Source organism: Sebastes fasciatus, chromosome 18, assembly GCF_043250625.1.
Source record: "Sebastes fasciatus isolate fSebFas1 chromosome 18, fSebFas1.pri, whole genome shotgun sequence".
In the NCBI taxonomy this organism is placed as follows: domain Eukaryota; kingdom Metazoa; phylum Chordata; class Actinopteri; order Perciformes; family Sebastidae; genus Sebastes; species Sebastes fasciatus.
The window spans coordinates 26,357,547-26,373,564 of record NC_133812.1 but is presented as its reverse complement, the minus strand read 5'-3'; the positions used below and the strand labels follow the sequence as shown (position 1 = coordinate 26,373,564).

At 39.3% G+C, this 16,018-nt stretch overlaps 1 protein-coding gene across 1 annotated transcript in view; it reads left to right on the top strand.

Moving 5' to 3' along the window:
* The first annotated feature begins 1,158 nt into the window (after window positions 1–1,158).
* Window positions 1,159–16,018, top strand: part of LOC141756612 (apolipoprotein B-100-like) — a 54,408-nt gene continuing 39,548 nt past the window's right edge. Inside the window, 24 exon segments of the mRNA XM_074616473.1 lie at window positions 1,159–1,304; window positions 1,873–1,917; window positions 3,525–3,637; window positions 3,733–3,878; window positions 4,770–4,917; window positions 5,550–5,702; window positions 6,059–6,183; window positions 7,306–7,391; window positions 7,498–7,948; window positions 8,040–8,154; window positions 8,235–8,381; window positions 9,447–9,658; window positions 9,765–9,984; window positions 10,205–10,378; window positions 10,470–10,673; window positions 11,835–12,002; window positions 12,184–12,389; window positions 12,490–12,660; window positions 13,370–13,500; window positions 13,618–13,819; window positions 13,961–14,133; window positions 14,666–14,841; window positions 15,416–15,531; window positions 15,634–16,007. Of these exon segments, the coding sequence (XP_074472574.1) occupies window positions 1,250–1,304; window positions 1,873–1,917; window positions 3,525–3,637; window positions 3,733–3,878; window positions 4,770–4,917; window positions 5,550–5,702; window positions 6,059–6,183; window positions 7,306–7,391; window positions 7,498–7,948; window positions 8,040–8,154; window positions 8,235–8,381; window positions 9,447–9,658; window positions 9,765–9,984; window positions 10,205–10,378; window positions 10,470–10,673; window positions 11,835–12,002; window positions 12,184–12,389; window positions 12,490–12,660; window positions 13,370–13,500; window positions 13,618–13,819; window positions 13,961–14,133; window positions 14,666–14,841; window positions 15,416–15,531; window positions 15,634–16,007 (4,111 nt within the window). The 5' untranslated portion in view covers window positions 1,159–1,249.

The following is a 16,018-nucleotide window of genomic DNA, read 5'->3' as shown; positions in this document are numbered from 1 at the left end:
CAGAACTCTGATGAGCGCGGTGACGCCTGCCACAAGACTCTCAAATGAAAGGGGGCGGGGATAACGTATTGGGGCGGGGCTATGAGTATATTTTTGCATGTACATGTCCTCAGGACTGGACCCTCATCAAACCTGAGAAATTTGGGGCAGATCGGACTATGTACAGTTGAGTTACAACAACTTCCTGTTTCATGGCGAATGGCTCAAAATGACCACCACGCCACGGTCAGGTCGTTAAGTGAAAACTCACCATTTTGCTAACATTTCATCCTCAAGGTCTTAAGATGGTCCTGACCAAATTTCAAGTCGTTCTGATTAAATCTGTAGGAGGAGCTCGTTAAAGTACACGCCCTATAAAACGTTAAAAACGGGCGAAAATCGCACATTAAATTCAACATGGCTGACTTCCTGTTGAGTTTTGGGCATACCTCCAAGAGGCTTTTTTGTGTGTCTCTACATGTTACATGTGTCCACCAAATTTCATACATGTATGTGAAACCGGAGCGAGGGGCTCAATTTTTTCCAATTTTCTAGGGAGCGCGAGGAGCTCAATTTTTCCAATTTTCTAGGGGGCGCTAGCGAGCCATTTTGCAACACTTGAGCCCGAGACCCTTAAAATATCAAAGTTTTCACCGCGTCTGATAAGTGTGCCAAGTTTAACAACTTTTTGGGCATGTTAAGGTCGTCAAAAAGGCGATTCATTTTAAGAAAAAGAATGATAAGAAACACTACAGTTTCAATACAGCCTCGCTGGCTAGACGTTAATTAATCCCCTTACTTTGCTGATAAATTAGTTCCTGTCTGTGTGCTGCACTTTGAGCACTTAACAAAGCAAATCAAAGTTAATGATTCAGGATATATGGGTATGACATTGATTGCTGATTACACATTTTTATTGAGATAAACCCAAGTGACATACATTAATATATTAATTTCTCCGTTAAAAAATGACCTCAGGATCAGCCTAATGCCTCAAAAAACAACCCCCAAACAATAGAAGAAAAGCCGGAGAGTTAATGTAACGTCGTCACATAGAGCAACCCCCCCCCCCACCCAGTGCTGACAATGAGTCCTACTTTGTGAAAAGCTTTAACCTTTGGCCTGCCACAAGGACGGTTCTTCAAACTTTGGAACCAGGGCAACACATTGCCAGTCACATACAGTAAAACTGTAGCGCTATAAAAGCAGACAGAAAGAACATTAGTTAGTCTTCACTGAAAGAGGTAGACTCTTCGTTGCTAAGCCCATCATGGGGGGTACCAAGCTTTGCCTTTTGCTGCTACTGGGAACATACGCACTAGCCCGTAAGTATTTTTTATTCTGAAGCTAATAAGGATGTTATTTTATGTGTAAATCTATTTGAGAGAAAAGAGTTAGTGGGTGTTTATTGTTTGGTATTTAAAATGTCCTTTTAAGATGTTGCTGTTTTTATATGTTTGGTACTTTAATTTTGTCACTCTAGTTGTGTTAGATGTGATTTTCCTTTTTAAATGACACAATTAAACACTTAATAATGCTTAATTAATGGTTAGTAAATAATGATTTTATTAGGGCTGCCCCATCTTAGTCAATTAGTCAACTAATCGGTCTTAGTCCACTAAGATTTCTTTAGTCGATTAGTCATTTTTTTATGCTTTTTTCATGCTAAATGTCTTATTCCCGATAAACTTCTGAGCACAGCTCTGATAAAAACACCAGATTTAAAGTGGTGTTTTTGTGTGATTCTTTGTCTTAGTCTTGAGAGTTAGTCGACTTAAGAGTTTCTTTGATGGAGGACAGCCCTACATTTTATATAACTTAAGTTTTTAATTGTTTTCAGTAAAGTTTTGGAGCAGCTTTTTTTTAAAATGTTTGTCTTTCATCCTTTTACAGAGCAAGATGTGGGAAGTGTTGATGAACAATCTCCAGTTTGCTTATGTGAGTTGCTTTTAACATTGTTTTATAAGTTATTATAAAATGTGATTTAATTTGAAAAATACACAACAACAATTTCCACCTTTGAACCCTTACTGATGAGATCACCAACAGCTAGGGTGGGGGGGGGGGAGATTATTTTTAACTATTTAAATGTACTTAAGAGAAAAAAAAGAACAACCTTGACCCCTGTTGGCCCAAAAGAAACATCTTTAAAAAAATAAGCAGCAGCTTCGTCACTGGACAGAATAGCGGCAATATGTCAGAAAGAAAATGTAATCAGCTGAAAGAACACCGTTCTACTAAAGAAAATCCCTAAATTGGGGGCCACACACAAAGACTAGGCTCGGGGCTCATGACCACCTTAATCCGCCACTGTCTGTCAGTCATCATTTATCATGTTTTCTTAGTATTCAAGTATTTAAATGTATTTAAAGTGTTCGGTAACACTTCATTTTACAGGTCCTCAAATTTCATGGTAATTAGGTGATGATTAACAAGTAACCTGTTTGAAATTTCTTTGGAGTTACTGCCAAATTACCCCAATATTTACCTCAACATGTATCAAAAATTACTTTATTATAAATATTATTTAATTATTATATGCTGACTTATTGTCTACACAGATGTAACCTGGTAGCTGATGTCATGATTCAGGGAGTTTATTAAGACATTTCAAATAAGTTATTTGCTAATTATTATCTATTTATCAGCAGACATGGAAATAAAGCATATCAATTAACTTTGTATTATTTTCCTGGAAATGTATTAAATAAATTACCGGCTATTGGGGAAATAGCGGAATATTTAGTATCTTTTAGTTGTTCCACAAAGCAGAACAAAAACATTTGGTGATGCTGCTTTCAGCCGCTGGAATAACCAGCGTTCCAGAGGAACTGAGAGGAGCTGAAAATATTGATTTTTTTAAACGTAAACTAAAAACCCATCTATTTAGTCTGGCTTTTATGTAGCGTTTTATAATTTTATAATGTTATGGTTTTTATTTTTAATACTTATTTCATTTTATTATCATCATTATAGTGTTTATTTTACTCTATTTTATTTAATCAACATGTTATTGCTGATCATTATTATCTCTTTTATTCTATTTTATTTTATTACAATTTTATTATTTTAATACAATCTGCTTATTAGTAGTTTCATAATTTTTAATTTTTTTTAATTTTTATTTCCTTATGTTTTATTTATCTTTTATTACATTAAATACCCATCTTTAATTGCTTTCTTATTCAATGGACTTTTATCTTGGTTGTTTTGGTGCATTAGCCTCTAAATCCATTTTTAACACTCTATATTTTTGTCAATCGTCTGTCCAGCACATTGAATTGCATTTGACTTGTTTGAAAGGTGCTATATAAATAAAGTTTGATTGATTGATATAATTATTTAATTTATAATAAAGTAATTTTCGTAAAATTTTGAGGTAAATAATGGTATAATTTGGGGTAATTAATTCCAAAGAAATTTCAAATAATTTACTTGTTAATTATCACCTAATTACCACGAGGACCTGTAGAATGAAGTGTTAACAAGATGTAATAAACATTAACATTACAGAGCTCTAACTGATGTTTCAAATTACATTTCAGTGGCCAAACGATTCAAGAACTTCCGGCGGTTTGTGTACGACTATGAAGCTGAGATCTTTAACGGCGTGAATGGAGCTACCGACAACAAGAGCGGCCCCAAAGTCTCCTGCAAAGTACGTCTCACAGATCCCAGATCATTATTAGAAACCTGAATAGATAAACATTAGTACTAACTAAAAAAAACAACTCTGTTTAATCTGCTGCACAGGTTGAGGTTGAAGTGCCCCAGACCTGCAGCTTCGTCCTCCGCACAACAGAGTGCTCTCTGAGCGAGATCTCTGGCGTGGACGAAGAAGGGAACGCACTGTACCGTCCTGCTGAAGGAACTCAGGCTTTCGGAGCTGCCATGGCCAAGTAAGTTTCATCTAATATTCAGCTGTGTTATTGAGCAGGGTCTGAAATTAACTTGTTTTCACTGCCTGCCACTGGGGCAGGAAAGTATTCTTTTTGTCTGGCACTAGATCTGATATTTTACATTAAAAAAACAGTACACAGTAATCTATAGTGGTTATTTGCATAAAAACAATTCAAATGATTATGATTATTTACATATTTGCTTTGATTAAAAAAAAATCTTCATCAGTAGTTTTTAATGTTGTATTATAAGCTGCTTAGAGCTAACGTTAAGAAGTTAAACAGGTAATTATAATTCCCTCTCCATCTATTTTATCTTGCTGTGAAAACGTCTCCTTCATTACAACTGTATTATTTTACGAAATTACATTTAAACACGTCATGATAACGTTGTAATTTACCTTCGCCCAATAGTCATTTTTACTGAACAGAGCTTGAACGCCTCGTAATAACAACTCAATGGCACCTCCGTTAACGTTACTAGCTCCGTTATTTAACCAAGCAGGACTGTGCTGCCCACCTTCTGCTAACAGCTAACGTTACTAACTCTCATCCTGCTGATTTAAACACAGATTTGTTGTTCACAGTGTCGCATTATCGGGGAAAAAATAGGGTGCATCCCCTCAGATTTAGTAGTAGTAATGCCACACTGTTGAGCGTTGAACATGATACAGCGTGCATACGCGTTGTTGTGCATGCGTAACTGTCGGAATGCGTCGAAGAGGAATCGATAGTCACGGAGGTATGAGATACCAAGGAATCGGACAAGTAGGAACCAGTAGTATTTAGTCCTAAATCTAAAGACTGTATGATCAGAAAAGTGGCTAAAATTGAGGAAGTAGAAGAGAGAAGGATGATGTGTTGTAAATGCTAATCTGTCCACGTCAACAGGAACCTCTTGAAGATCACAGTCGAAGGACATCTCAATGTCAGACTCTTCCCCGAGGACGACGAGCCGGTCAACATCCTGAACATCAAGAGGGGAATCGTCTCCGCTCTCATCGTGCCAGTAATGGAAGAGGAGAAGAACAAGCAGATGGTAGCTCTCCTCACTGCTTTATTGCCTTGTTTTTGTTTTGTCCGTATTTACAGCAGTTACCAATCAATTGAGGACACGGAGCAGAAATCGATTCTGATGGTCTCATCCAAAGATAAACAAGTTGCACAATGTGTAGATAAGCTGCCCCAGTCACAGGCGATAACATCGTGTCACAATGACAACCTGTGTCTGCAGGTCAAAGTCCCAGATAAGTTTATCTTTCTAATGGTATCACCTGCTCTCATAACGGGGGTAATCTTTGACACCGATTGATAATCAGATTCAGGGAGATTGCTAAAGGACAAAAAGCACATTGTGCACGTTTGTTTTGGCTGGTCCAGTGTGGTCCAGCGTGGTCCAGCGTGGTCCAGCGTGACGCGTCCGGCTCACGAAACTTGGACTACACTGTCAAACTAGGTGATCTAGTTCTAAAATTAAACAAAGTATCGCCTATTTCTCACCTAAAATCTTTTCAGAAATAGATTTTGGGGAATAACAGAAAGTTTGAAAGACTAGAAGGACCGTGTACTGACCGTACACGGTCCAGACATATACTCAGTTTTGACCACGTCTTTGTCTTTGAATTGTTTCCAACATCCTCTAGTATTGATGATGCCTCTCATCCTTTTCAGTCCACCGTGCACGGAGTGTGCCCCACCGACTTCACCGTCAACGCCAGAGAGGACATCGCCACCGACGTGACTGTCAGCAGGGATCTTTCCAAGTGCGACACTTTCTTCGCCCGCCGGCAGGCCACCAGCCCGCTGGCCCTCATCACTGGCATGGTGAGAGATTAACCAACAACCTCGTACTGTCACCGTCACAGATTAAAGCCAAGAGGCTTATATAAAACTATTTATTGATGGATTTCATTTGTAAATTATTTTTATAATTCTTCTTTTTATTGCCCGTTAAAATGTTAAAATGTTAAAATAATGAAATACGTTGTTAAATTTATTAATGCCTATTTTTATTGTACGATTAGTTATAAATCAATTAAATGCTTTATTGCTATTTTTATTATTACTATACTAGATTGTATATACTGTTTATATTTAATAAAATACGACTACAACATGCTATGTTCTTCACTGTTTTCTGCTCGTCTTCGTGATCTAATAAAACATGTTTGTACCATCAGAACTACCCTCTGTCCAAGCTGATCGGCAGCACCCAGACCTGCAACTACAAGTTTGACAACCAGAAGAAGCACATGACTCGCGGAAGCTGCACAGAGAAACACATCTTCCTGCCCTTCTCCCACCAGTAAGTTATAATAACAACATAATAATAGAGGAGTATCCAGTGGTGGAAGAAGTATTCAGATATTTACTTGAGTAGCAATACTACAGTGTAAAAATACTCTGTTACAAGTAAAAGTCCTGCATTCAAAACCTTCATTAAAGGTACTATACAGTATGTAACTTTCAGAAAATCCTTGTTATTAATGACACCGGTGGCCGTTAAGTGAACTGCAGTCGGCCTCCTGTTGCTCGTGTACGTGCTCGCACTCGATCATCCTGGGCGTCGGCCAAAACAGTGACGTGACATTGCAATCATATATTACAGTTATTATCTGTAATGTCCAATGTCCATGATACCAAATAGCTTTCCATTTGCAAATGACTTCATCAGCGTTATGAAGCAAAACCGTCCCGTGTCCTTGACATAGAAATCAGTCCCGCAGGCTGTTCGAGGCAACCGAGAAAGTCGGGGAAGATCTCAGTTTTTAAGTTACATTACAATCTGTTGAGCATATTTTTTATGCTAAATACAGTACCTGTGAGGGTTTCTGGACAATATCTGTCATTGTTTTGTGTTGTTAATTGATTTACAATAATAAATATATACATACATTTGCATAAAGCAGCATATTTGTCCACTCCCATGTTGATAAGAGTATTAAATACTTGACGAATCTCCCTTTAAGGTACATTTTGAACATTGTGATTAATCACGATTAAATATTTTAATCGATTGACAGCCCTATTGTGTATGAATGATGTTGCGCTGGGTATGGACATTGTCTCTCCTAACTGATCCATATTTTCATTTTAAATATTTTTATTTGGAAGCATGTGCATATTAGACGTACAGACTTATGCAAAGTGAATATCATGCCTCATTTCAGATATGTAACAATAAAGACAAACAATACTAGGAACTGAAGGTAAAACAAGACAATAAAGGAGACAAGCAAACACACAAAAACATAAATAATAAAAAAATTAATCGACATACAACACCCTAAGGGAAACAAAAACTGGTCCATATTTTCAAAAAGTTTCAAACCGACAAATAGTTAAATAGTTCATATAAAATAAAATGTTTTTCGCCGAGTGTAATTTTTCCCTATTATGACCTTTTTGTCTCATCTTCTGCAAACAGGGGTGAATATGGAATTTCTACTCTGGTGAAGCAGACCGTGACTCTGAGAGAGACCGCCAAGATCAACGACAGGGTCTTTGACCGCAGTGAGTGTTTTGCTTTTTAAAAATAGAATTTAAAATATCAAAATATGCTCAGTACGTGTCCAAATGTGCCGCACTTTCTTACTGTTTGTGATTTAATTCTGTGCAGATGAGTTCAACTACAAGGACCTGGCCATGGAGGTCGCTGACGACAAGTCCCCCGTGCAGACCAAGGACGCCGCCATCGCCGCCATGCAGCAGCTGAACACCCTGTCGCAGACGACTCAAGGCGAGGAGCGCGCCAGCCTCTTCCACAAGCTGGTGTCTGAGCTGCGCGGCCTGAAGGTTGACATCCTGGGATCCGCCGCCCTCGAGATGATGGACATGTCCCAGCCCCTGACGTGGCAAGCTTTTGCCCAGTGCGGCACCCCAGAGTGCACCAGCGCCATGCTGAAGATCCTCAGGACCTTCGATGAGAGCGCTCTCGAGGTCGATGCTGTCGTCTACGCCCTGGGTCTGCTGCCGAACCCTTCCCGCCTCATGGTGAACGACATGCTGGCGATGGCTCAGTTCAAGCAGAGCAGGCCCATCATGTATGCTCTGAGCAACGCAGTCAGGAAGTAAGTAAACCTACATGTCCTCCTCAATACTGAAGCAGTGAGTTGTTGTTTCTGTTGGACATGAATCACTAATGTCTAACTTTGTCATCAGACTGCACCATGCTGAGGGCGTCACCCCCGAGATCACCGCCGTCTCTGAGTACATGACTTCCCTCCTGGGCGCCGACTGCGCTGGAGAGAAAGATCTGACCTTCCTGACCTTGAGGGTAGGTAACCAGCTGTGAAAAACTTATAAACACATAACGGTTGAATGTTTTCCTCTAATCGTCTCCACTATTTCATCCAGGTTGTTGGTAACATGGGAGATGCCATGGAGGCCGCTGACGCTGCCATAAAGTCCACCCTGCTGAAGTGCATGAGACAGCCTGCGACAACACTGTCCGTGCAGCTGGCCGCCATCCAGGCTTTCAGACGCATGTCTGCCACAGACGAGGTAACAAACGTCACTGATGAATGATTGAGAAGTGAGACGCTATGCTGAACTTTAAAGTGAGGTAGTGAGATGCTTTTTATTTTTTTTATCTATAAGTATGTATATATGTGTATGTATGTGTACATATATATATATATGTGTGTATATGTGAGTAGTGTACATATACATTCAGTGTAGATCAGCGTTGACTAAAATATCTTGTAAACAAGCTTAATAATAGTATTTGATTTCAATTCAAACCAGAGTTTTTTCTAGTTTTAGAGGGTATGATTTAGATTTTGTTTCATATTTATTCTCATTAATTGTCTACCCACGATCTTCCTCATTGTCAGTGTTTTGGTTCATTTTGTAAAAATAAATGTCATTAAATATTAAGTAAAGCGGTAAAAATTAAACACTAAAGTATGGTTTACATTCTGTACTACCTTGCCATTTGCAAGTGCCCTCATCATTTCAAGTGTTAATTGTAAAAAGGAAAGTTATCGTCATTATGATAATACATCTCAGCAAAACATGAATGCATATATATATATTTTTTACATTTTGTATTTTTTAAATGTATTATTATTTTATATTATAGTATTATTAAAGTATATAATATTATTTATTTATTTATTATTTTTCTTTATATATTCTTTACATTTTGTATTTTTTAAATGTATTATTATTTTATATTATAGTATTATTATAGTGTATAATATGATTTATTTATTTATTATTTTTCTGTATATATTTTTTACATTTTGTATTTTTTTAATTTATTATTATTTTATATTATAGTATTATTATAGTATATAGTATTATTTATTTATTATTTTTTCTTTATATATTTCTTTAATTATCTATTTACATTTATTTATTTATTTAAGTATTTATTTATTAATTATTAGTACCTGGTCAAAGCTTGTGTATTTATTTGTGTTATGTTAAAATTCAACAAAAATATTGGGTGGATAAAAACAATACCATCTCCCTCCACAGATGAACAGTGTCCTTGATTCCCAGTTTCATATTCTTTAAAGTTTCCACACTGACAAACAACGTCGCTGTTGTTTTTCTCTCCAGGTTCGCTCGAACCTCCAGAGGGTCTGCCAGTACCCCAAAGGTGCCGTGCAGAAGCGCCTGGCAGCGTACCTGATCCTGATGAGGGACCCTCAGGACAGCGACATCGAGATGGTGAAGAAGATGCTGAAGCAGGAGCAGAACGTGCAGATCAAGTCCTTTGTGAGCTCTCACATCTACAACATCATCACCTCCACTGATGCAGACACCCAGAAGTAAGAATGGAGCAACTGACAACACATTTATTTAATGGAAACGCTGTGCTGATTTAACAACTTCTTATATTCAGCTGATATATTTATACATTTATCATCACCCCAGGCTCCGTCAGAAGGTAATGGACGCCATGCAAGACACTGAGGTCGCCACACACAGCGACTACACCACAAAGTCTCGCAACTACAAGCTTGGCGTGGCACAGGAGAACGTGCAGGCCGTCGTTCAGGGCAACGTTGTGTTCGATCCCAGCAGCCAGCTGCCGAGGGAGGTGCTGCTGGAAACTACTCTGAAAGCTTTTGGTTTCAGCATGGATCTCTGGGAGGTATGTTTCACTGCAGGTCGTAATAATCAGGGATTTATTGCTGTTTCAAATTGTAGTTTTACTCTTACTGGAAACACTAGTGTCTTATTCTTCTTCTTATTTGCTCTTTTGGACTTTTTCAGTCAATTTGCCCCTGAAATTAAAGCTAAATAGAATTTGTAAGATAATTATTTGGCCCAGATTCAGACTTTAACCCACACTGTTTCATGTTTTCCAATAGATTGGCATGGACGGAAGGGGCTTCGAGCCATCTATTGAGGCTTTGTTTGGAAAGAACGGCTTCTTCCCCGACACTTTGGGCAAGACTTTGTACTGGACTTTAGACAAGATTCCACAAAAGATGAGAGAGGAGCTGGGGAAATGGGCTTCTCCCCTGGACATCGAAGGGCAAAAGGTAGACCTTGTGTTCTGTTAAACACTTCCGTTAAATCCGTCATCCTCTCCTCTGATACCACCACTAACTAATACAACTTTTATCCCTCAAGATTCACGGAGATCTTGTGAGAGAAATTGTTCGCAACTTCAACAAGCTGGTGAAGGATCTGCAGTCTCAGGAGTCCCCAGAGGCCATGGCCTACCTGAAGATCATGGGAGCTGAGCTCGGCTACATCAAGAGCACCGATATGAAGTTCATTGCTGATAACGCAATGATGTATGCAGAGATTTTCATGATGATCATTCCTACCCAGGTACTGTTCTGCACTCCTGTCGTCCACTTAACCCTCTGAGACCAACAATACAACCGTTTTTGTCCTTTTAAGGGGGTCTTTAGGGGGAGATAGCAGGTCAACAGTAGATGTCACATAGAAGTGGTGTACATCATCTGAAAGCTGGGAACCTGAAGATTAATCTGAGATGCAGCTCAGCACTGTGTGTCAAGTTATTCTAGTCATAAATCAGAAATAAACATGAATAGTGGAAGTGTATAAGGGTTTAGAACATTATGATTTAAGTATATGACGGTCATCCCCATGCTCTATTATGTCTTATAAGTTGTTGCAGCAATTTTGGGGTTGATACCATTTGTTTCACAGATTTGGTGCTAAATTTTTAAAAAATTTACCACTCGAGAATAAATAAAAATGATCAATAATATCTCCAACAAAACACATTAAGACACCAAGACCTTGAGGAACACCATAGAAAAAGCCACGCTCTGATTTGGTATCAAAAACTTTTGAAATTTGTGCAAGAATTGCATTTTTCAGCGATTGGATGGCGAGCACTTCTGCTGTGTAAACTGCTCAGAAAAAAACCTTATTGTCAATCTAGCTGGGAAAGCCATCCATCCTCTGAATGCTCTAGGTCTGTCGTTTGTGGCTGTAAAGTTTCATGAGGCTGTGATTATCCTAGAGGTCACCACAGGTCATTTTATACAGTGAGGTCAAGTTTAAAAAGAAAATGGTCTCACTACAATGAAATGTCTCCTATGGGGACTAACATCATCACACATGAATACAGTTGGGCTCATTGGATCCACAAGAGTCTCAGCGTTACAGTGGTACCACATTTATGTAATTCAAAGACTGTTTAGGGACCCCAGTATGCATAAATATTGCATGTGATTATCATAAAGTGGGCATGTCTGTAAAGGGGAGACTCGTGGGTACCCACAGAACTCATTTTCATTCACATATCTTGAGGTCAGAGGTCAAAGGGACCCCTTTAAAAATGACCAACGCCAGTTTCTCCAATGGATTCCTCAGGTTTTCTACTTCATATGATATCTGTAGCTTCACTCTAGCACTAAAACTGAGACTGTCGGCGGGTCTCAGAGGTTAATAAAGTATTTTTCTACACCACAGCGAGAGAATTCAAATTAACCGTTGATTCTTTTTTGTATCTATCAGGTCGTGGCTAAACTGATGTCCAGCACTGACAATGAGATCTTTGCCCATTACATCTTCATGGACAACAAATTCATCATGCCAACAGCGTCTGGCTTGCCTCTGACATTCGCTCTGTCCGGCACCTTCGCTCCTGGAGCAAAGGGAGGCCTTCGCATGGCTCCAAACATGGTACGTTTTCCACCTCTTGTCCTCGATCTACCCTGAGTCAACTATGGTTTTATTATCATGCTGATGCTATTTTATGAATGTACTTCCTCAAATGTCATGCAATAATTCAATATAAATAGCAGTAGTAGCAGATTTATTTCATGACTCTACAACTCTTATAATTTCATGTTTTTGTTCACAGAAGGAGCTGCTGTTCTCGCCCTCTGTCGGAGTCGAGTTTGTGACCAAGATGGGAGTCCATGTCCCTGAATTCGTTGTGTCCGCTGTCGAGATGCACACCAACATTTACCACGAGAGCACACTCAGCGCCAAGATCACCATGGAGGAGAACCAGATCAAGCTCTCCATTCCCGCCCCACAGGGCACCACGAAGCTCTTGAGCATCAGGTAACAAATAACATAATTCATAAATGGAACGTGCTTTCATAATAGATAAGCTACAAAGTTATTAGAAGGATGGAAACTGATTTTTTTTCTTTTGAAATAGCAATAAAGTGCAGATTGTAGGCACTGGTCTGGCCGCCGTGATCCCACACAGTGAGGGTGAAGCCGTCTGCAGACCTCTCTTCTCCGGAGTCAGATACTGCACCAAGACACTCCGCGCCAACACCGGCGACAAGACTGACGTTCCTTACTTCCCCCTGAATGGAGAGACTAGGTAAGTTGTTGAAGAATCTGTGAATATTTTGTCAATTTTAATATCAGCGGGGGATCGGGACCCCTAGGGGGTGACGCAAGATCATTTCCGGTGGTCGCCAGATGGTTGTGGAGAAAACAAATTAAATTAGATTAAAAATAAAATAACATATTTTAGACGGGGGAATGTTTTTTACATTACATCGCCTGCCCCAGTGATATAATTTGCCTCAGAAGAGATTTTATTGAGTGCGTTTGTGAGAGTGAGAGTTTGCATGCACGTGATTCTGGGTTCAGGGGGAGAGAAAAAGTTATCCACAGTACCTTGATCACATTGGACAATACCTCGGTGCTAACTGTTCAAACTAAACAAAACAGTCATCACAAACAAAGTATTATTGATTTAGCCAACATTTATTAATCGGAGCATTCACAATAATCACTCAAAATCAGCAGAGGGAGGCGTGTAGAAACAGCTGTTTACGTCAGGCGGAGGGATGATTATTCTGGGGGGGGGGTCGCGAGTCAAAAAGGTTGAGAACCACTGCTTTAAGTCACAAGGAAATGGTCATTTAATGGTGTCTCGCCTCTGTAAATTACTGGTATTTAGTAAGGACATAAATACTGTTTAGTACAAGAAGTCAAAGTTAGATTTTTTTGTGGTTTCCTAGATACACATATTGAATATCGTAGATCTGAGAGAGACTTAAACTTTGTTCTTTCCACGCTAGGTTTGATCTGGACATCAAGCCCTCTAGAGAGGTCTCTGAGTACACCGCCACCATCGCCTACAAACTCCTCAGCGAAGGAAAGGACGGACGCCAGAAGGTTGATTCCCTGAAGTGGGCCCTGAGAGCCGAAGGTACGAGCATCTTATTTAAAACAAATATTTATAATGTGTTTTTCCATGTGCCATAATATCGTCCTGTTTCGTTTTTCACATACATGAGTAATGAAGTTAAACTTGTGCTAACTTTAGGTGATCAGCCTAGCGAGGCTACAGCCACCATGAAGTACAACAGGAACAGGAATGTGTTCACCACCCAGATCCAGGTGCCCGACTTTGACGTCGAGGCCGGTGTTAAGGTCGGCATGACCGACAGCAGCGCCAAAGGCAAATCCATCATCCTGGAGATCTCCAACAAGAACATGCCCCAGCTCTCTCTGATCGGCCGTGCCAAGTGAGTCAAACCCAGCTGAAATATTTGTTCAACACACAGTCAAAACATAATAATATATCTGACTTAGCGCTATGTACTGTAACATGCCCATTTTTTAGATACAGGCATTGACTTGATTTCTTTTTTTTCTGTTAATCACAGGCTTCAGGCCGTGAATGAAGGCATGCTGCAGGTTCAGCTGTTAGTCCCCTCACTTGAGGCCGACGCCGCCGTCACTGCCACCATGAGCAGAGCTGATGGAGTCACCCTGGAGATCAAAAGTGATGTCAAGCTCCCAAAGACCTCCTCCGTTCAGACAGTCACATTCAAATATGGTATGTCTGTTTGTTTCACGATTTATTTATGGGGTTTATACAATGAAATACTTAGTAGAATATTATGCATACATGCATATATACATACATACTGTATATGCACACACGCACACATAAAAACACCTACATACATACCGGGGCTGTCCCACGACTCTCAGTCGAGTCGACCAACGTATACACCACCCTGTCGCCCAGTTGATCGGTTAGTTCGACACGTCTGTAAAAGTCAGTTCTTCCCCAAAGAGTCACACAAAAGCACCACTCCAAGTCTCGTGATCACGATAGTTGAGCTCACAAATCTCTTGGAGACAGTTCACCCAGCACGAACAAAGAGAAGAAGTAGTCGACCAAAGAAATCCTAGTTGACCAAAACGATGAATTAGACTAACTGACTAAAAGGGGGGCAGCCCTAATACATACATTCATGCACATACATCTACATGGTATGTCTGTTTAAGAAAATACTACTAATGGACTTCAAAGATTGATAATTTCAGTCTCAAATGTAAAAGTGAAATGCTTTGTATCTCAGGTGAAGACCAGGCTGAGGTTCAGCTGATGTCCAACATGAACGCTGATACTAAGATCGTGGTGCCGTACACTGAAGCCCTCCAGGTCTGGATCGGGCAGCTGGTGGAGGACGTCATGGACCAGCAGGTTGTCAAGACCGACATGAAGCTGCGTCATGTCTTCAACAAGGCAGTTGAGGTGAAAAGAATATAATTATTTATTTTATTTATTTTATTTATTTTATTTATTTTATTTATTTTATTTATTTTATTTATTTTATTTATTTTATTTATTTATTTTATTTTATTTTATTTATTTTATTTATTTTATTTATTTTATTTATTTTATTTATTTATTTATCACTCTGTTTTCACTTTTTTTCTTTTATTGTTTTTTGTTGTTAATTGATTTCCAATAATATTAATTTTTTCTTTTTTTTTAAATAATAATAATACATATAAATAATAAATAATAATAATTTCATAGTCTTAGAAAACCCATATTACTTTAAAAAAAAAAAAGCAGGGTCAAATAAGCTGGCCACCTGAACGCCAAAAATGACCAAAAAAAATAGACAAATATCATCAATGACAGAACACAATGAGCTGACAAACATGGAACAGAGACATAGAAAATAACTGTAACTGTGTAAGATGGGGTATATGTAAGGGGTGGGATTGTTATATTAATATTGTATAATATTATAACTATTTTAGCAGACCTCGACTTAGTTCTTCCAGACTAAAGCATGAGAAATGTTTTTTTTCATCAGGCCGGTGATATCTATCTGGACAAGATCTCAGCTGATGTCCCGTACGTTGAGACTCTGAGGAACAAAATTGCAACTGTGGAAATGCCCTCCATGCCTGAGAACCTATTCATGAACCTGTAAGTGAACCTCTCATCCAATAAGTATTATTTTCACTCACCAGTTGAATTTCTGTTTTAAATGACATAATAACAAATGTTTTGCTTTAATCCGTTCACCAGTGACAGCACATTCGCATACAAGTTCAACAAGGACCGTTTGACCATCACTGTCCCTCTGCCTCTCGGAGGCAAATCATCTGAGGAGCTGAGGATACCTCCGATGGTCAACTCCCCACGCATCTCAATGCCTCAGCTGGGCATGGAGTTTGCCTCAAAAGAGATCCAGATCCCCACTTTCACCATCCCTTCTGAATATGACCTCACCTTGCCTCTGATGGGACTGGTGGAAGCATCCGCCAAGGTCAACAGCAACTATTATACCTGGGAGGCAACTGTATCTGGTGGTAACAACACCGTAGCGTCTCCTAGCTACTTGGCCAAGTTCACCGTCATGGCTGAGAGTCCGATCGACCTTCTCTCCTTCTCCGCTGAGGGTAAGTTAATC